The sequence below is a fragment of the Lates calcarifer genome, linkage group LG8 (assembly GCF_001640805.2).
Source record: "Lates calcarifer isolate ASB-BC8 linkage group LG8, TLL_Latcal_v3, whole genome shotgun sequence".
NCBI classification, from domain to species: Eukaryota; Metazoa; Chordata; class Actinopteri; family Centropomidae; genus Lates; species Lates calcarifer.
In genome coordinates this window covers 5,227,843-5,249,811 of record NC_066840.1, presented here as the reverse complement: position 1 = coordinate 5,249,811, position 21,969 = coordinate 5,227,843, and the positions used below count along the sequence as shown (strand labels likewise).

Here is a 21,969-nt window from a genome sequence, read left to right as displayed (position 1 = left end):
ACAACCATCTCCTAAACAAACAAGAGGACCACCGCTTTCACAACCTCCAGCTGTCAGTCCCAGACCAGCCACTCTGTCAAACAGGCAAAGGCAGGGAACCCTGTGCAGGGATGAATCCAGGACCTCCAAAACTGTAGGGACACCCCAGCCCAGGCAGAGGAGCATTACAGGTATAGGAATCATCATTACTGGACAATGTTAAAACATTATGCTGGATTGTTATCCACTAAAACTCAGGCTGTGATAATTGTTTTTCATTTGTCTTACAAAGGGGAAAGTTGATCTGCACATGTCAGTAAATAAACATTGACAGTAGATCAAAATCAATACCCTCACAAGTTCTCTAAACTACCTATTACGAAGCAGAAAGCTAATAATTTCCTAACTATTTCCTCTCTTGTGTAAACAGAGAGGGTTGTGTAATAGGTCTGTTTAACCCTGTGTATAATGGAAACAAGCACAGTAGAAGAGCTGACTTGGACTGCTCTTGAAGGATTAATGGCAGCACTAGAGGTACATGGTTTTGTGGAGGGTGTGTGCACTGTAGCTAATACAGCAGGATCCTTCAAAGTAATACAGTGATGTGATAAGATAGCTCTTTCTACTCTAAAACATTTTTTTCACCTGCTTGTTGCCAGCATTTAAAAAATGATGAAAATGACAGAAATAATAAATAACATTTTAAGTTTCCATTTGCATAGCTCTGTTCCAAGAACACATGCTCTTGTAAAATGAAAAACAAAAATCATGTAGTAAAGCTGTCTCCCCATCAGAGGGTAACAGTGAGCAGTTCCTCTAATAGACCCACTGTTGTCCCGATGAGCTCAGCTATGGTCAACATGTTCCACAGGAAAAGTGTTGGATACAGATGTCACCTCTGGTCTCTTGTCCAGGTCTTGGGAGATAAACAGTCAACTCCCTCTGCCCTACTACTCTTCATAGTAAGAGGAGTCCTGGGGAAGGAGGGGGACTCTTCCTCTGATGGGAAGCCATCTGCAGGAGTGGGAAAAGCAGGGGAAGGAAAGGGAGGTTTTGAGCTCACCAATAGTGTTTCACTTAGAACACAATGTTTGAAACAAGCACCCTGAGCACAGTAAAAAGCAGTAACTTTCTCATGCTCTGGCAACAGAGACATTCCACTGGGATATATTATTTTGCTTAAGCTGTGGCATTTTTGTTTGGTTGATCAAATCTGACATGTTTGATGTTGTGAGTAAGATAGGTAAGTTTTGTATGATTGAAAATAGAAGAAAGAAGGTAAACTTCCAGGGATCTTTTATCATTTGTTAATATTTGCAAGGTTTTCTATGCTTTTAAACATATTTGTAGCTTTTTTTACCGTTCTTGATCTTGGACAAATCTCTGTAAAATATCCCATGCAAAGCACTCATATTCCTGTCATGAAAAAAAGGTGGTCTGGTTTATCAGGCTTGAAGTATTTTGAACTATTTGAGTAGTACACCGCTGAGCTCAGTCTGTGTACTTGTTCTCAATAAAGAGGTTCAGGCTGCTGACCTCTGATGTTTATTTGTGGTCCATTGCATTCAGGCAGTCAGAGAGCACAGGCAACAGGAGACCCATCCCTTGGAACAGCCTCAGCCACAAGAATTAAGCCTCAGCTGAATGGATCCCGACCTCCTCAGACTCCCACTCACCCCTCTCTTATGGGCCCTCCCCCTACTTCTGCTTCTAGACTACTGCGCAAGCCCCTGGGGGCATCCAGGGGCCTCAGTGAGGCCAGTTCTCACAGTGAGCTGGGTGAAAGTGCTGGAAATACACAAGGTGAGCCTAACAAGGATTTAAACTGTGTTTAGAAATAGGATGTTCAGGCTCTATGGGCTGTTACACAAAGATACAAAATCAGTTTGGGTACAGGCAGTTTTCTAGGTTCAGGCTGCACTTTTCATTGTGGTTTTAAGGACACATCTGGACATGGAGGGGAGGAGCTGCTGTTTTACACAGTGACCCACTTCAGAGCTGGGGTTGGCTGTAAACCTCCCCTGAGGCAAATCCTACTCTGATCTAAGACCGCCACATCTGCCAAGATACAGGAGCTTGACATCTGAAAACTTTGTGACATTTTTCATGTTCCTTTATTTTAAAGTATTTCTTTGAGGAAGCACAACAAAAAAATACAACTCCAGCGTGGTGTGAACAAATGTTTCTGTGTTCTGCCAAGCTTTGAATGTTTCTAATGAGAGCTTTGTGGTGGTATTTAAAAGGAACACTGTTAGACAGTGGGCTGTTTTCCATCCAGCATCTTCAACACTTACAGGCCTGTGATTGGCTGAGAGGACCTGTTTTCCTAACTGGGGGACCCCCCTTGTGTGGTTGTCCTGGCAACGGGTTCTATTCCACTCTAGTTCACACACAGTGTTGCCTGGAGGAGAGAGAGCAGAAACACTACAACTGATGCCGTCTGCAGTAAATAAAAAGAACAGTTTCCCTGTTTTCTTTTTTTAAATTGAAAACCAATGGCTGGTTACACAGGACTTCGAAGCTGCACTTGGACTGAATTCCCAGTTCATGTTTTCAACAACTCGTCTTTAATGATGCAGGGCAGTGCAGCATCCAGCTGTGATCTTACCCTCATGACATGTCTACTCATTGGATCCTATCGCTTTTGTATCATCCCTTTGTTAGCTGCATTTAATGGAAGAGATAGAAAGCTTTGGAGAAGTAAGTGAGACTAGAATCATAACAGGTTTCCATGTTGATATGTTTGATGTAAAGAGCTTCTGTATTTCTCATCAGACAACATAAACATTTGTTTTATGTGTTAGATATTCATTCAGTCATGTGGTTTTCTATGTTTGATTCTATATTTGCTGTATCCTTTTCTGGTAAATTTTGTCTGGGTGGAGAGATTGACAGCACTTCTTGTTTATCTAGTTCATACTCTTTTGCCTTAATGTATATACTTAATCACATTAGAAAATAACAAAGATTATATTATCTAAATCATTTACCTTGTTGCTGCAGAAATTGTACTTATTATATACTACAAATGATCTGTCAACCATTTTGTCGATCTGTCAATCATTTTTAAGAGGATGGACATGACTTTCTTACAAATCACTAGTGTTGACTGACTACATGAGGTCAGTGGTGATGACAACCAGTACTGTATTTAAAGAAGTATTGAAATGCCCAGTGAATTTTAAATGCAATTTTTAAAAAGGTGCATGCTATCCTTGAAATTTCACAGTATGATTTGCAGTATTCAACCAGCACATCTTTGTTCCAACAGTTTCTGGAGGAGGTGCACATAAACAAACTCCATTCAGATCTGTTGTGCTGAAAGCAAGGCTCATCCCAACACCTGGAAAAAACACTGGACAAAGTGAGATCACACACACACACACACACACTTATAATTTCAGATTTGCTATTTCCTTTATAATTACCTGTACAAGGTAGTTTGAAGGTTGTTCAATGATTCATTGAGTTTAGATTCTGATCAGATTTAATTATCCCTTTTGAACTCCCTTTTGTAGAGTAACTATGATTGAGGCCACATTAATTTTGTATCTTATCAAATCCTCACACTATGTTAAGGAAACGACCCTTTAAATCTCAGTTAGGCTGAAAGTGATTAAACCTTTCCAAAACACTCAACTACAAAAAACTATTGTAACTTCCCTAATATTTGGTTAACCTCACTTGATTAGGATCATTGATCTTGATTGAATTAAATTACCTCTATCTTTGTTGGCCATTTTAACAGTGTGTTTGATCAAACCTCCATTAATTAGTTCTGTCTTAAAAGCTGTCTGCAGTTCAGCAGATGTGGTCAGTTTCCAGTGTTCCTGCTACATTATGGGTCAGATTAATTCTCACTGCTTTTCTCATCTGGATCTTCTGCTTGTAACAGCTTTGACCACAGCGTGTAAGCCTGCTACTCCCACCAGCAGAGGAGCTTCAAATTCTACAGGTAGTCCTCTGAAAAAGACTGCTTCTGCAAGACTTGTTCGTCTAACTTCAGGTGGACCTGGTAAGAGTTTTTTCTTCTTTGTGTTTTCAGCACAGCTTGTACTTTGTGTATCTACTGGATTTTTTATTTAGCATTAGTTTAAAATAAATGTTTACATTGGTTGTCAAGGTTATAGGCTTGGCCACAGAAGTCATGGGCACAGCTGTCTATAATAATGGTACAGTATAAGAACAAAAAATTTTGAATTAAACCTGAATATTATTAATGCACTAACCCCACTGAAAATCATATTCAGTAAGCATCTTTTTTACAAAAATATTTACAGTGAATAAAAATAGATTATTAGATTTTATTTTTTACCTGAAAAAAACATGCTAAGAAGGTGTAAGTACATACTCAGCCCTGAGTGGTGTCAGCAGTCATCCTCTCAGGATACAGTCCCAACAACCTGTGACCATAAAACATTTGCTTTACCAAACTATAAATTATTACAAACTATAAACTATAACAGTGAGGGAGATAAAATTTGGGTTTTGAAAAGTTCTTTCTCCTAGACCCAATGAAAATTATGTACTTGTGGCTTGTATCCGTAGAGTAGATCTGTTCAGAAACTACTAATGTACCATTCATTTCATACTGATCAGAGTTATAGGGATCTTGTTGAACTATAGTAAATCAGACATGGAACAATCGGGTTTTGGTATTGGTATTGGTGTCTTATCTGTGGCCACTCTTTTTCAGACTCACTGTGATCATTACAGGAAGCACACACATTTCCTATAATTATCACACTAAAGGTTTGATCTGTGCTGTCTTGTTCTATTGGCCTTGGTTGCTCTCTGCTGCTCAAATACAATGCATAATGCATATTCTGGGCTCTGTAAGTCTACTGTATTTTGCAGTGTCATTAGAATAACTAGATAGAAAAACTAACTATTAGTCAGCACATTGTTGTGAGTCTTGCATAAAGTATGGGTCACAGTCATAGCTGAGGACACATTTTCACAGAGAGCTGTGCCAGCCAAGCTCTTTTAAGGACAGCCCATCAGAAAAAACCTTGCCATGAGCACACTCTCATCTCCTGCCATCCCACTGCTGGTGTCATAGGGAAAGAGAGTAAATGGGAGGAAGAGTGGGGGCCTAGGTTAAATTCTCATTGGCTGCAGTTATTCTGCTCGCTCCTCCCACCTCTTTCTCTCCTACCCCATCCCCCTCTGCTGCCTTCTTAGCATCTTGGGTCTGCTACAGCACCGCCATCATCAAGCTTGGAGATGCTGTTTTGCTCTGCTGTGAGAGATTCATGTGTTTGGTGAATAGCTGAAGCCTTTGTTTTACCAAGAGGATTAAGGGATTTTTTACTTTTTTTTCTGCCCCTTTCAGATCTATCAGGCTGTGCCACAAACCACTGGTCAGCCTTTAACCCTCTCTGGTATTCCAGCCTCCACAGCTGGGAATTAGATTTTAAGTTGGTAAACCTGCCATGCCTTCACTTTTTTCATTTTTTTCCCTGTCTCAGTGGAGTAACTCTCACTGCTTTTTATTGATTTATTTATTTTCTGCCAGTGCTCGTCAGTGCTGCTGTCACCTAAGGATTGATGCACTGAGGCACACCATGGCGTGTGGTTCATAGCCAGCATCAAGCTCCTGTATTTGGGCACTGATTTTTTAAAAGTGCTTATTAGTTTAAAAACTGTGACTTTCTTGCTTAATTTTTGAGACATGTTATGGTCTCCGAAGCTCTCCCTGTCGAACATCCACGTGCGTTTGACAGCTAAGGGTTTGCTCCGAAACATTCAGCTGCTGTCAGGATGCAGGAAGAACACTGTGGTTTTCCAAGCAGGTCTGTTGGTTATTTTTGTATTGAATGTTTGTACTGATATTGTTACGGTTTATGAGTCTCTGCATTATGATATTTAAGCCAAGCCTCTGTCAGTGTTTGCCTCTCAAGTAGACCTGTGCAGTTAGCTGTTTCTGAAATCTATTTTTAGTATGGCTGTTTACTAGTTGGCAAAGCAGGAGGTTCATCTTTCATTTACCTACCTTGGTCAGTAAAATGTGTGACCCTGGTCCAAGGTATTTTAGGAAACACTAAATTCAGAAACAACTTTTCAAACAAACAGTAGAATGTCCTCCATTAAAGTCATTTTGACATTTCAGGATGGCTTGCATTATTTTTGTGGCTACATTTTATACAACTGTGTCAAAATGCACTTTGTCTCACTCTCTTGCTCACTGGAACACCCAGTGCTCCTGTTTCACCCTGAGATGCACCAAGGTTATTTTGGTTCTTGGTCTCTAGGTTGAACCATGGGAACCTTGTTGTGATTGTTGAACAGTATTGTGGGAATACAGTAGCTTCCTGTGGTTCCCATATTATTTAAAGCTTTTTTTTCCCTGTTTTTGAAAGGTTGTGACCAAATATAGCAACTTAGTTTTACAGTCTCAGATAGCGTAGTAATGACATGAGATTATCTCTTGTTTGTTTAAACAAACCAAAGCATTACTGATACACTTTCAATGTCATTGTTGTTATGATTGTATCACACCATCATTTTTCATTAATATGAGACAAGAGTCTAGTAAATACTACTCTGAGAGTTATTGTCTGGTTTTGTGTCTGCCAAGCACTGCAACAAGTGCATGATTGTGAGGGGTCTCATATCCCGTCATGCTTTGTGCTATGGTGTGATATCTCCTTACCGCAGCAGAGCACTATGCTGTGGGATCACTAAATCAAGGGTACAAGTTGAATTGGTACAAAATTATTCTTTAGGCCCTGGTGGAAGAATGGTATAAAGAGGACATGTGTAATCTACTCTGTTGCCATTGAACTGCAGTCAAATTGACAGATGTCTTATGTGCTCATATATATATGTGTGTGTGTGTGTGTGTGTGTGTGTGTGTGTGTATCTGCTAAAAGCCTGAAAATCAGGCCATTTCATTTTCTTCACTATTTGACTCTGAATCGTTGCAAACATCTTAGCTTTTCTCAGAGATCTAGAGTCCAGCGACCTCTTTAGATCATTTTAAATTATTTATAGGTAGGAATCTTGCATAATGTCCACTTCTGGTTTTGGATGCAACCCATTCCTTTTTATATAGACATTGAAAGTGCCAACAACAGCTAACATGGCTTTTTTTAGTGTCATTGAAGGACAAGCAAAAGGCAAAAAGCAGTAACTACATTTTGCTTCAAGTTTAAAAGATTAAATACCTTTATGAAAAGAAAATAAATTAAGTATTACATACTGTCACATGACAGATTTAAGAGATTTACATGCACAGAACTGCTTATTTTTTACCAATATGGTAGTTGCACCATCACATTGACATATGTGATATTGCCACAGTGTGCTGAGTGAAGTATCTACTCTGCAGTTGTTCAGCAGCCTGAGTCTGTCGTGGAGCTTGACTTTGACCTGTACGCAGGCATTTTGTGATACTTGATGGCATTTCTTTGTGCTCCTTGTACAACCAGCAGAGGGCATCCTAATTTAAAGAAACCCTTTAAATTAGGATGTCCTTTTAACTGCACCATCATCAAAATGTTTGGAAACTGAGCAGCTAAGCTCAACTGTTTGTTTGGCTCTTTGTCAGCTAAAGATTTTTTGTTTTGACATTTTCTCAGTATGTACATGGTGCAATAATTAAAATGTTTAATCACAATGTTTAACCTAATTGATCTAAAATTAGATTATATTGTCGTAAAAATAACATAAGCAGAACTTTAAAGCTTATGTCCAAGCTTCAGACTATTTACACGAGTGAAATTGTTCACCGAATTTAATCATTAAAATTTTGTACTTTTTGTTCAGTAGTACAACAAATTGTGTTCCTTGTTTTGTCACTTGTTCAATTCATCTTGTTTCACTGCTGTATTAATCTTTTGTTTGTCTTAAAGGCTGTGCCTGTCTTTTATGCTGAACAGTTTACTTTGGCTGTGAAACACAGGCCACCAGAGGAAACCAGCTTTGAGGTGAAGTGCACAAGCAGATATGAAGCTGTGTAAACTCAAGTTGGCCTCTGGTATAAATGCAGCATATAATTATTCAGATGAGATGGGTCTGGCTTTTTATTATTGTGTTGTCTGTTACAAAGTGCTATTTTCACGTCCTTGGTTTTAAGTCTGTTCCCTCTTCGTCCTGAACAACAGTGTCCACTTTGTTGGCCTGACCATCCACAAGTGTTGATATTCTCTGCAGTATTGTGTTGCCCTAGTCAGACCAGTGTGCAGAGAGCTCAGCAGCTCCAGGATCAGCTGTCTACAATAAGTAGAAAAGACAACTCCTCTTCTTAGACTGAAAACCTTCTCTTCACTGCCAGTTAATTAAACATTGTATCTAGAAAGATTTCTAGATATCATAGTTACATGCTGGTGTTATTCTGAGATGTTATGATGTTCTCAGATGATACCCTGCTTAGCGCATCTAAATTTAACTTGAATATGCTCCAGGTTTTGTGGCTCATCAAGGACATGATTATAAACACTTCATGGACAGGGGCTGTGCCTAAGTAGTATTATTATGGGAGCACACTAACACAACTAGCTTTAAAGTAAACCTATAATTTTGCTTTCATTGATTTGTGTTTTTTTTTATTATTATTAATCTTAATTGGGTCTAACAGCTGTCATGTAAGAACAGACAGAGCTGAGTGAGTGTCCCCACAGGCCAATGGTGGTACAGTATATTCAGCTCATTAAAGCTGGTATTCCTGATATGTCTCAGGCTATTCTTACTGCTTTGTTACATAACAATCACTAAACTATCTCCTCACAGATGGACTTTCATTTCAGAGAAATAACTTCTCCACCATTGTCGAATATCAGTGATAGTCCTTTTTTCACCCTTCTCCACTTTAACTGTCTTTGGCAGAGAGATTGTCAGTTTGGTGTTGATTGTAGCTATTATATAGGGGTGATGTATTTATAAAGCTGATGTAAATCAACACTACAGTAGCATGTCCTCGCTAAAATAAGCTGTCCTTGGTAACCTGTATGTGCAGAGGACCCGATTAAATTAGGGTATGGAAAACTAATTGCATTGAGAGGATCCATTCTATATCTTGGCTGTCGAAGGAGCAGCACTGGGAATCATCAGACTGGCTGACAGAACAGTTCTGGACTGCAGACATATCCTGAGCTTTGACAGCAGAGCTTGCTGCATCTGTGACCCTGACGGGAGTGTATGGGGTGGGTGGTACTGCTGTTGGACCAGCTACAGCAGTTGTGGAGGGGGGTATGATGATGATCAACGTTGTCACGACACTCAACACATGTTCTTTCACAGTGGACAAGAACAAACCCAAGGCCAGTCCCGCCAGCAAAACCCTCCGAGGCAACCATCCCAACCGAAACCAGAGCCGCGGACCTCCGGATGTGGTACCAGCGGATGTTTCCAAGGATGAGAGGAAGGACCAGAGCATCCAGCTCAAAGGACTCCTGGCAGCCAGTAACTGCAGATTTGAGGCACTCACCATCGTCCTGCAGAAAATGTTGACTGAGGTAAGAACATTTCACTTACTCTGGAAAATTTATTTTTACGTTTACGTTTAAATTTTATGTTTGATCATTGTGGACCCTTTAAATTATTTTCCTAGTAAATTATCTAATAAAGAGAATTTACAATACACATTATTTATATATGAGACGGGTGCCGATGAGGGATCACAATGTTGTTTTTTAGCCCATAACTGATTTTTCATTTTCTTTGTGTTGACATAAAACAAAAATGAAAAGATAGTAGTTGTTCAGTTTTCCAATTTCCTTGTCCCAAAATGAAAATCGGAAAACTGCTCTTTTTTGTTTTCTGTTCTCCCACTCCAAAATGAGAAACAGGAAAAGGCTTGCCATCTGATTTCTGTTTTCCTACTCCAGAACAAAAATCAATTGGCCGTTATGTACACAGACGCTTCAGTCACTTATATTCATTGTAAACTCTAATTAAACATTGTAAGAAAGTATTTAGTCTTTGCTTTAAGGATACTCCTGATATCAATTTTTTTATGGTATAACCTCTTGACCTCTAAATATACAAAAAATAAAATATAAAAAATAAAAATAAAATAAGATATACAAAGTATCTGAATTTATCTTTAAATGATTATCTTGGATTATAACTACAAGTGTTGCAACATCAAATCCTGTGTGTTGATACCAGAGAAAACAAATGGCATTTCTATTTAGAGCAACAGCATGGAGAGTGATTGTAAGAGTATGAGAGGCTGCACACACAGACATACTTGGAAGTCGTCCACCACAAAACATCCACCAAACTGAAGTAATCCTGGATCAAAGAATTCTGTTTTGTTTGAGAGCCTTTTAATTATTATTGTGGTTTTGAGTAGTTCAGTAAAATGTGTGTTGCATCTGAAAAGAGCTGTCCTGATCTCCTACTCAAACAAATGTCCGATGAAGACTTACTTGTGTCCAATAAGTGACTAACACACTTATTGGACACAGTGTGTTAGTTGTGCTCAGGTTTACTTCTCATAGATTCATAGGTTATTCAGGTAGGCAAGCATGACCCTGACAGTGTTTAAATATGGATGTTTAAGATTTGTGTTTGTTTTGGATCTGTTTTAATAGCAGTGTCATGTGATTGGCTTCCAGGAACTGGATGCCCCAAGGGATTATTTTTTCCCACACTGCATTACAAACAGGCTTATCCTGTCACCCACCCCCCACCAACCCCAGCCATCATACTCTCTCATTTAGTGTTGTTGAAGCAAAATTATGATGTGGTGCTTGGACTCTATTAAGTATCTGTACATCAGGAGCCCTCAGTCTAATATAAGTGAATTATAAGATTGAATTAAATTGGCTTAATGTAATTAGTAAAGATTTATATCTACAGTTTCCTGTAAACCTTAAGGAAAACAACTCTCTTAACCTATTTTATTATATATGTCACAAGCTATTTCAGTCCCTCCAGAAGAGATGTCCTTGTCAAATATTTTCACAACATATGTTGTCAGTATGTCATGAAAGAAGATGATTGAGTGAAACAACTGGAATGTACCATAAGAAATCATCCAGATTTCATAATTGGAGTACTTTGCATGTCAGTGTTGAGATATCTCCATCAGGTTACTTATGTCTTTATTTCAAGGTCTCATTTTTCAAGAAATTGATGCTTTATCTTGTTCTGAATTCAAGTGAGAAACAACAAAACATTGTTTACTGAATTGGTTCAGTGCTGTTCATTAAAGCTGTGGTAGGTAGCCTGATGCCCAGAGGGGATTCATGAAGTATGTGAGTTTCGATCTTGTCCTCCACTCTACATTATCTCTTTGCTAACAATGCCTGTTGACAGCAGTCAGCAAACTTCATCCCCTGCTAGCCTTCCTGTTATTATCAATCTGTGACAGGTTATGTGAAGTTACCACCTTTTTCCTGTCTTACTTTGTGTTTGAAAATGGGTTTAATGTCACTGTCCAGTGAGGGGAGACATCAGATCTACCAAGATGTTCCTCTAGAGGCCACTGGGAACTTGCCATCATTTATTTACAGTGACTCCACTGGACTTTATCCAACAATGTTGCTAAGCACATGTATGAGGTTGTAAAAAAATAACCTGCATGACCACATACATTGTTTTTCAGTTAGCATCCCTTTAACTGCAGATCTATCAGATTTACAGGTCACCAGGGTGGTGCAGAGGAAAAACTACAGCAGCAACCACATTTCAGTCCCTCCTGTAGCTGCAGTGCTTTCAGCTCCATATAGCAATCCATCACACACAGTTCAATAGTGTTTGTGGGTGAGGGACCATATACTTGTTGCTTCTGTAGCGACTGGTTGTTCTAGGCACCTGTGCAAGAGACAGGTGGGTTCTGGTGTGAATCTCAGTGTGCATTACTGCCACGTGGAAACAATTGGCTGGTGACTACATCAGTGTGTTCTAAGTTCTTTAACAAGCTGCTGTAATGCACTTTAGCTCTCTGCAGCTGAGAACGATTTTTAGAAAATTAAACCGTTGCTTCACTCAGCTGTGATACAGAAAGTCACTCATGCATTTATTTCCTTTGGCCTACACTACAGCAACTCCCTTTACTCTGGCTTGCTCTGAGGTTGACACCAGAGAGATCTCTTGTGACAGTGTTCTGGATAGCTCCAGTGGTGACAGAGTTCATATCAGTCCAATTTTAGCCTCAGTGGGCTTCAGTGAGATCCGTTGTTCCTTAATTTTCCACTGGTATTTGCTTTGCCCCTCTGATCAGTAAGATGAAAAAAGATGGTATTCTGATTATGCACTCAAGTGTCTAACCTGTGCTGACTTTTGCTCCTCAAATGTTTTTGCCTGCAGCAACTCAATTTCACATTCCAAGCATCAGAAAGTCAGTAGGCACAAGTAGCAGGGAGGGAATTGACGTGGATTTATGCAGTCATACAAAACAAAGCTGTAGGAAAACATGCTTAAAAGTATCAGATGCTCACTCATGTAATGTGACAGCTTAGTATTTAAGGCAATGTGTGATTTCCAGTCACTAATGTTTGACTCATGTCCCTTGTTTGGGTGGCAGGGTTGTGAAACTGATTACATCAACAAAAAGGAAAAACACAACATGTTTGTTCCTCTTTGATGGAAAAGCAGCCATCTCTGTCTCACTGATTCAACTTTAACTACGTGTTTTGCTTTTTTTTTCTCCTCCTCCACTGTAAGCAGTGACTCTAGGAGGTGGGAATACCCGTAGTATCTGAAATACTTAACAGTAATTGCATTCAATCTCAATAGAGTATTAGAGCACACCACATTACCAAATATGTGTATCAGGTGTGTTAATGGGGTGAGTGTGTGCATGTAGTGTACAGTGGTATCTGGTGGCCACTCATTAGACCAAGAATAGGAGACTGGACGTTGCCATCATAGTGTGAGAATGTCCCAGCTGTTGACTTGATATGGTTATGAACAGCGGCCAAACACTAAGCAAGGACTGCACACTGTTTCTTATCATGTGTTTGGATGGAGTGTGTAAGCACTGGAGCTGGTTTATCATACCTTCTCTCATAGAGACAATGCTGTGAAATAAGTTGCACTAAGTATAGGAATGCAAGCTCATTCCAAATAAGTAGAGAAATTATTTACTATCTAGCTTTGCTCTATAGGCTTTCTAATATTCACAGTATCTCCAGGAAACTGGAACCTGATCTGAAGCAATTAGTCATTGATCTTAGTCTGCCATCAAGTGTTATTCTACACCTGACGTGATATCATCATAATATACACGGGGGACGTGTCTTCTCTTTGGACCTAGCTACATATTCCATAGAGTTACAGAGGCTATACCAACTGAGAAACTGGACATCACACTAAAATGCACATCCAAACATAGACGTTTGTAATGTCAGGTATTTTGGCGTACAGGTATTTTAGCAAAGTTGTCTGATGGACAGTTTATACATGGAACTTTTTCAGGGCATGGCTACTTGTTGGCAATTACGTTCATAAATGCAACACATTTTAATATCAAAAATAGTACTTTTTCTGGGATCATGATTCTGGAATCATGATCCATCACAAGCACCAAGTCAAGTTGTGGAACCCAAACATGATCCCAGTTTTGATACAACATACTACACAGTTCAGCTTCAGTGACAGAGATTAGTTTCATTTATATACTATCATTTATTTATGGTCAGCTATTACCCATCAGCTATTTCTCACTCAGTCTGGAAAATGCTTACCAAGGCAGTTGGATATTAGTCAACAAGTGACAAATAGTTTTTACTTATAATATTCATTGACGGTCAACAGTCTCATACAGAAGCTAGAAATTTGATCTGCCACAGCATTATATCATCTTGTAATGGAGAGATTGTACCATGCAGACTCTAGTCGTACAGCAGCCTGTATGGTAATGGTGCAGAGGGGTGAGGGGATGATTTAATGTAGTAATGTAGGTTTGGATGAGCAGTGGGGGATGGTGGTAATGAAACCTCTCCATGTATCCCCTGGGAAGGTCACTGCACAGCACAAGTCCTGCTCCATCAGCCTGATGTCTGACAGCTCTGTGCAATTTATCTGTTTGCTCCACTCTTTCAGTGCGGTCTTAAAGTGACCTCACCTCACTGGTGAGAAGGCTGTTCTTATGCGCACTGCAGTGTGCCCCTTTTGTTCTTTTAGGAGCATTACGGTAATGTGCTCTGCAGTCACTCACCACAGCCAGTGAAGCGGCTTTTTCAGTCGTGCCTCAGATGTTGTCAGAACAGTCTGGGAGGAGGTGTGTGTGGAGGTGGTGCGTCCACCTGGACCACTGTTTGTCTTGGAGTACTGGGTCTCCATAGCTGGAGGGGGAGACTCCGGCACCCAAGCCTCAGGCTGAGGCTGGATCATGGGCTGTTCTGGCAGCAGAGCGTGCCTTAGTGCTCCCAGCGCTGCAGAGAGGGTAACTGGCTTCTACACTGTTCTATCCTGCAGTGAGGTCTAGATGCAGATCCGTGGTTCAGTAGGACAGAGAGGAATATATTTGTTTTTGTAAACTAATCAGTTAGGTAATGTGTGGCTTGTCTTACTTGGCTTTTTTGTCTTATGTTCATGATTGAATTATGCAGGCTGTGCGTTGCACTCTAGAGTGTATGAGGTTGTTTATGTGAATGAGTACAGTAAGCAAAAGGTAGCAGACCAGAGGTAAACAGTTTTTGGATAATCTATGCGTTAGTTTGAAGTCTAGCAGGAGCACTGCAGCGACAGTGCAGCCTCCTCTTTACTGCAAAACTGAGTCAGTAAAGGAGTTTAGGCTGACAGAAGGCATGTGCTAAGACTGAAAACATGAGTTGAATGTCAAGTTTTCCTTCCGTCCCCCTCCCCTTATCCCTGCTGATGGTTTTTCTTTGTTAGCTGTTGCTGTGCCTCCAGTGTATTTGCATTTGGCAGTCAAACACAGTGTCCTAATAGGAAAACTGGATTCATGGGATGGTTATTTGTCAGGGTGTTGCCCTGACAGAATCTTCCTTCTAATAGTGAACTACTTTTCAAGTTCATAATGCTGTAATATTGACTGTAATAAGTTGAGATATGCTGTGAAAAACAAAGATTCCTAAAAATTAGTAATAGCTACACTGTCCTGAGCTTGTGTATGACTGTTTACATTTTCCTCTGCAGCGTGATGAAGCCTCAAAGCAGTGCAGGGAGCTATCCCAGGAGCTTGTCAACCTTCGAGGAGATCTGGGTAAGTCAGGTCACCTTGGTCTCACATTAGCTGTATTTACAGTGGTTATCACCAATGTACACACACCTGGTACAGGGCTTGCTTTTACTGCATCTTTCTAATGTGTATTTGTCCTTGGGATTATTTAGTTTACACGACAAAGTAGGGGAACATTCTGGATGGTGGATTATGTTTCCATAGATAATTATGGCAATACATTTTTCCTATCTGTGCTTTTGGGTTAATTCGTCACTGGTATCTGGGTGTTTACTTGGTGCACTTTGTGGTTGCTGTGATCTGATGCAATTATTGATCTGAGTCATTGGTGCTTTATTGTTGACATATGTTGGCATTATTCCACACTGGTGAATTTAATCACTCATTACATTGCAGAAATTCCCCTGCACTGACAGTCATGTCATTCAATTGTTTGATTTAAAAAAAAAATGTTTTATTTAATACTAATAAAATAGTCATCACAATGGAAGATCCAGTATTATGCCTGAGAGTGGTGCTGTTATGTTTTGTTTTCTTATTTTATGGAACGGGTGCTCCATGAATTTAGTATTATCATCTCTGTTTGCAGGTGAGGTCTTGTTCTTGTTTGCTTTTCCCCACAACATACATTTTCCCTGTGGGTCTTCCTCTACTTCTTAATTGCTTTGTCCTCCCCTGAAAATCAGATATCTATTTGACAAGGCGTCTGTGTTTAATCATTGCTGAGTAAAGTGGTGTCACCCTGTTCCCCAGGGAGTAGCAGTCTGAACTCTGACCTCAAACAGGAGGGGCTCCCACTGGTGGAATGCCACATCACCTGAGGCCTCGAGAAGGCTCAGACACAACGACCCATGTTTTATGTTGAGCCTAAGTGCCATCACACAGAATAGCCTCGCACATACAGGCACATGCACGCTCAAACATGCACTCACACTCCAGCTTTTCATCTGTTACTTGTGTTGTAACTCCTCCCCTCCCTTACAGCCTCGGGACTTCCACATGACTGCTCTTATATGCGGAGCACTGTTATATTTGCACTTAAACACATTCTTCACTTCAGGAAGGCCTACACTGTCCTCAGATTCACTTTTTGTATTATGTGTAGTAAAAGATGTTGGAAGTCCTTGGGGTATTGTTACAAGCCTGCTTTTAATTGATTCCCTCCTCAGACTGTGTCCCTGCCTTCTTCCCCAGTGATCTCACCCCTCACACAGCAATAAAGTCGAGGCTTGGGACACAGCCAGAAGTGTGATTCAGCCACACCCGGTTTGTTATCATTCCTCACATGTAAAATTACAACTAAAAGGGATCTGTTTCAGCATCTGCATTATCTGTGATTTTTCTAAATCCCATCATGCTGCTGACTGTGGGCCAAAGTGCAGCTAACTTTAGATTATCTGGGTTCCCCTTTCCCATACTGTATGAGCCATGAGGTGTTTTTGTGAGGTGGATTTGGACTAGAAAGGCTCATATGACCAGATCTCTGTTACACATGGTTGCGGAATGCTGGGCTCCATTTGTTGAGCTATACATGCCAAAGCGTGATAGATTGTCCCCATGTTAGCTTGGCCTCTGTTCCTGGATCTGCTGCCTTTTATTCCACTCTGGGCAAGGTGAATCTTCATGCTCGTGCAGTGCAATGTTATTCCTTCATACTATAGCTCAGTATTCAGCTGTCCTGAAGAGGAGAGTCTGGGACTTCATTTGTATCCTAACAGCAACAGGGAAACTCATTGACTCATGACAAATACGTTACACAATTTGTGACCATACCCACCACTATTAGACCACACCCATCACTCATGTTGTAGTATAGCATAGCAACATCTGGACTTAGTATTATTTTACACCCACTATTGTTCTGAATAGTTGTGGTTTATTGTCATGATGTTTATTTGAGGCCAAAGCTTTGAAGGAAGGTCACCTGCTACACATGACAGAGGTTTCTTGTTGCACACAGCAGTCTTTTATGCTGTTCGCCACCACTGTGAGCTGAGATCCAATGCCAGCTGCTGGGTATCAGCAGTGTTTGTGCATAGCCACTTAAACTGGAGACAGGTTATGGAGTTGGTCTCTGTCACCAACTCCAGCACAGATATAAACACTTGGTGATGGAAACAGTTGGGAAATGGTGAGACAAGTTTACAGAACAAAAACAAAAGCCACCAATTGCACAAACTTAAAGATGGCAAATTACCAGCTGTGGGAAGGAGAGGAGCGCCTGATTTAAGAAATCTGTTACCTATGCTACTAATTTCAAAATATTGTAAAAGAACTGAGCTCCTGAATCATCCATCTAAAAATAACTGCATTGGAGTTGTAGTTAAGTGCAAGAGGCACCTCCCCTTCAAAATCAGTTTTTCCATTCCTTTTTGGAGAGCTTTGGTGTCACACATTTACATCAATGATGACTTTGCTAAACAGAAGATTCTCAGTGGACATATCACATTTCTTACACAAGCAGTTACACTTTTCCTCTGACCTTTTTTAATGAATTACACAGTCTGCACAGCTGCATGTAGTCACTGAATATCATGCAAATGTCCTTTCACCAAAAGAAAATGCTCTCTTTCTGTTTTTATTTCCAGTTTGCTCCATCCATTCATCCGAGCGTTTGGAGAAGGAGAAGGAGGAGTTGCGTGTTGCTCTGGAGGATGCTCTGCACAAACTGCAGGAGCAGCACCAGAAGGATGTGGCTGAGCTGGAGCAGAGGCTACAGGCCTTCTACCAGGCTGAGTGGGACAAGGTCCACCTCACCTACCAGGAGGAGGCTGACAAGTGCAAGACTCTCATGCAACAGCAGGTTTGTCTCTACACAACTTTTCATTAAGATTTTGTAGTATATATTTTAATTATTTAATCAGCAAGATTTACTAGTGCCTCTGATGAGCCTGTATTCACAATTAAATTAATGGAAAGCTGATTTCTGTTGAAGCTCTGACCAGAGCAGTATTTGTCAGCATTCTGCTATTGCGTAACATTTTTTATGTCTACACATTTTCCAAATGTAAGGCAGTTTCTGATATTGCCTAATGTGGTTCAAAATGAAAGTATGTTGTGTGTTGTTTTTAAAGATGGGAGAGCTTAAAGCCAATCATGAAGCTATGAAGCTGGAACTACAGAACAGCCACGTAGAACAGCTGCAGTGTGTTAAACAGCAGTATGAAATGTCACTGGAAGGTGAGTGGACAGTACTGGCACAAACTATTCAAACTGTATCCATTCTCAGAGGCTGCTTTTTATGACTTTATTTGAAACTGACTCAAGCTGAGAGAGTTTTGAGTGTTTTTTAACATTTAATATTAGTAAACTAATGCATGCACAATCTAAAATGTTTATTGTGTCACAACATGAAATAATGATAAAACTAGACTTCCGTCGTCCAGTGAGCTCTCTGACATGTTTCTAATGTCACAAAACTTGTTAACTTTTCAGAGCTCAGGAAAGTTCACAACGAGGAGCTGCAGTCTTTGGACAAAACTTTGAAAGATGCAGAAACTACTCTATCTGTAAGGTTCACTTTTTCCCTTTTCATGTAATGACAGGTAAGATCTGCTATTACTAGTGCAGAAAAACTTTACTCATTGACTTTGTTGTACTGTGTGCATCCACAGGGACAGATTCAAGAGCTGACTGCTGAGAACAATGCCCTGATAGAGAAGCTAACAGCAGAGGAGAACAGGAGGAAAGAACTGGCCGAAAAGAGTCAGGTACTCTTATCTATGCTCTTATTATAGCACAGCGCTACTTTAGGAACATCTCATGACTCCAGTGTTGTTTGCCCCTGAGCATAAAAGGTGGGAAAACCATGAAGCTAGTGATTACAAGAAAGATCAAGATCAACAGAAGAAAAAATCTTTGTTTTCTTGAAAGACTTCATTCTTAAGTAACCCATAGTTTTCTGTTAGGTCAGTCAACTATTAATCGTTCTTTACAAAAAAAAGTGTGTGCAGTAGGTAAGTTTTGCTGCATCACTGTTAGCTACAACACTGCCCTCCCTCACCGTCGACAGTGTACGTTTTAATTTTCCCAGAGTGCTGTAGTACAGGGAGGCTGCCACTCCTCATCAGTGTTAAGTGGCTGCACGTGTACTCAGCATTCTGACCTGGCACAGTAGAGTAATTAAGGTAACTATCTCACATTACTCTGCCACTCCACATCTGTTATTAATAGATAAATAATAAGAGCAGCATTAGCAGCAGATCAGTGTTACATATTGACCATGTGCAGACTAGGATTAGTTAAACACTGCCTTCATGCAGAACACATCATTTTCATATTTGTAATATGAGTCATTGTGTATGACACCTAGACATCCACAGTCTGATTGTCCCTGTGAGCCCCAAGCAGTGAATATTTTCTAAGTGATGCATGGCGCCCTCTGTTGTGTGGCTCTGGATTTATGACCACATGACATTTAAAAGGCTTTGCTGTATTAATGTGCTAATTTTAAGTCTTTTACACTCGCTGAACATCTTGGCACTACTCATTTGTCTCCACAGAAAGACTCCCACACCCTGTACCTGGAGCAGGAGCTGGAGAGCCTCAAAGTGGTGCTGGATATCAAGAACAAACAGCTCCACCAGCAGGAGAAGAAAATGATGGAGATAGACAGACTGGTGAGAACTGAAGCAGATGAAAATGATTCCTGGGCATAAAGACAAGCAGTGCTGCTGACATAAATATAAAACACTTGAATCAGTCAATCATTCTCTTGATTCTTTTTCTTTATTCCCAGACGGAGAAAAATGTGAAGTTGGATGAGAACCTTAAGAAGGTCCAGCAGGAGAATGAGGATCTCAAAGCTCGCATGGAAAGGCATGCTGCACTGTCAAGGTACAGGTTCATCAAATGAGCTTGGTCATGGGTACTGTACTTTATTTTGAATAATTCCTACAGACACTGTCCTGCTGCTGTAAATACCCAGTAGAGCACCAAATGTGTATTAATCCACAGCTGAAAATAAATAATAATAAATAATAATCATAATCTTAATTTATCCAAACACCTTTCTAAACCCATGTTACAAAGTGCCTCACACGAGGCAACAACTTCAAAACAAGTATTATTATTACTATTATTGTATCCTCATTGTTTTAAATAATTACTGAGTATTTTTTAAATTAAACAATACATTTGTGACCTGTTTTTAAAGATCTAGGTTGTCAGTAGTCAGATTCACATTTTATTAATTTAGGTTTTTTCATGGGATTTGTTGACTATAACAAAAAACTGAATATCACCAGTACCATCCTTCAGATTTTCCTTTTTTTACCCCTAATTTTAAGATATTTATTAATTTAGAATGCAACATTTCTTAAAGCAGTCTGAATAAATCAAATAATTACTAATATACTGTAGGTGAGAACTTCAGCTGACAGGCTGAAATTTTATATTTATGTAAACATTTATGCTGCCGATTATTTCTAACTTGTGTGTTGTGTTGATGCACACAGGCAGCTGTCCACAGAGCAGGCCATGCTGCAGGAGTCTCTTCAGAAGGAGTCCAAGGTGAACAAGCGTTTGTCCATGGAGAATGAGGAGCTGCTGTGGAAGCTCCATAACGGAGACCTGAGTAGCCCCCGCAAAGTGTCCCCCACCTCCACCTCCCCCTCCCACTCCTTCAGCCTCCAGTCACCTCGCAGCTCTGGCATCTTCTCCAGCCCTCCCGTCTCACCCAGATAACGATGGGCCCCTGCTTCCAGGAAGCAGACCCTCACGTTTGAGTTATCCCTCGAGAATATGGAGCCATGTTTGTTTCCTGTTCGCTTAGCAACACAACAGCCTGACCTTGGCTCCTTCAGGATTGGATGAACTCTGACACTGTCTGTACAGATGCTACAGACTGTAAGAAAAATGTTGCACAGACGCACTTAATAAGCAAGGCCACCTTGTTCTTTGCCTTTCACATCTGAAACTATGGATGAGGGAAAAGGAAATCTCAGGACTTCTATGTAATGAAACACTATTTTTGTTACTTGTAGTTGTTGGCAGAGGCTTGTCTTTCCTGAAGCTGAGCACACGCACACTTACAGTACATGCAGTAAAAAAAAAAAGAAAAAAAAAAACCAAACATGCATGCATATGTATACACATGTGCAGATACAACCCTGCAGAGTGTGAGGGGGCGTCTTTGTGTCTCTGGAGACCACAGCCATGCAAAGTCTGAATTCAGAATAGCTATGAATACAGATGGCACTATCCCTCCTCAGGGCATCTTTTTATTTTAAATATGTATGGAGTATTGCTTCTGTTGGATTCCTGCACCATTTCTCACAGCTAACTGCTCAAGGGCGACAGTCAACCTGTCTTATTACTAACACTGCTAGTCAGTACACCAGTGCTGTACATGCCTCTGTCTAAAAAGAGAAATGGTTGTACTCATATGCAGGCTGCTCTGCCCACAGTGCTCATGGGAATGTTCAGAGTTTCCTTCTTATTTTCAAAGGTTGGGATTTTTTACATCTCTACAGTTTCAGTATCATTTCTGGCCTCAAACATGTTGTGTTTCTCCACTTTTGTTGTTTGTTTGACTAAGGGACCAATCAAAGTCTTTGTGCATGTGTTTGAGTCATGTCAATCAACCCTCACTGAACCCTCCTCCTAAAGCAGCTTTAAATTCAGGGTCTTTACAGAGAGTTGACCAGAAGAAGCCTTGCTTGTACATGTCAGAGACACTGCATCTTGGAAATGTCTCAAAAAGAGTATTTTGTGTGGAGCTGATATTACCGGTGTGTTGACCCTGTTTGAAATATGCAAATAATAAAGTCTTGTATCAAACCTTAAGCAGCAAAATGGTCTGTCACTGTCACCATTTGTTACTAATGTTTTGTTAACAGATGAAGCTCTACTCATGGTTCCCTTAAAGGAATAAGGTGTATTACTTTCCT

The 21,969-nt window shown here is 40.3% G+C and overlaps 1 protein-coding gene across 3 annotated transcripts; it reads left to right on the top strand.

The window, feature by feature from the left end:
- The first annotated feature begins 1,065 nt into the window (after nucleotides 1–1,065).
- On the top strand, nucleotides 1,066–21,865 carry mtus1a (microtubule associated tumor suppressor 1a). Of its 3 annotated transcripts, XM_051072173.1 has the most exons (13): nucleotides 1,066–1,222; nucleotides 1,549–1,782; nucleotides 3,251–3,343; nucleotides 3,875–3,994; nucleotides 9,223–9,437; nucleotides 15,037–15,103; nucleotides 17,668–17,882; nucleotides 18,154–18,259; nucleotides 18,515–18,588; nucleotides 18,694–18,789; nucleotides 19,582–19,698; nucleotides 19,818–19,915; nucleotides 20,536–21,865. In XM_051072173.1, the coding sequence occupies exons 1-13, from the start codon at nucleotides 1,198–1,200 to the stop codon at nucleotides 20,762–20,764; spliced, it is 1,689 nt and encodes a 562-aa protein (XP_050928130.1). In that variant the 5' UTR covers nucleotides 1,066–1,197; the 3' UTR covers nucleotides 20,765–21,865. The 3 variants fall into 3 exon arrangements, with proteins under 3 accessions (XP_050928130.1, XP_018530916.1, XP_018530917.1); XM_018675400.2 differs by lacking the exons at nucleotides 1,066–1,222; nucleotides 1,549–1,782; nucleotides 3,251–3,343; nucleotides 3,875–3,994 and adding an exon at nucleotides 5,164–5,774; XM_018675401.2 differs by lacking the exons at nucleotides 1,066–1,222; nucleotides 1,549–1,782; nucleotides 3,251–3,343; nucleotides 3,875–3,994; nucleotides 9,223–9,437 and adding an exon at nucleotides 14,065–14,320.
- The last annotated feature ends 104 nt before the right edge of the window (nucleotides 21,866–21,969 follow it).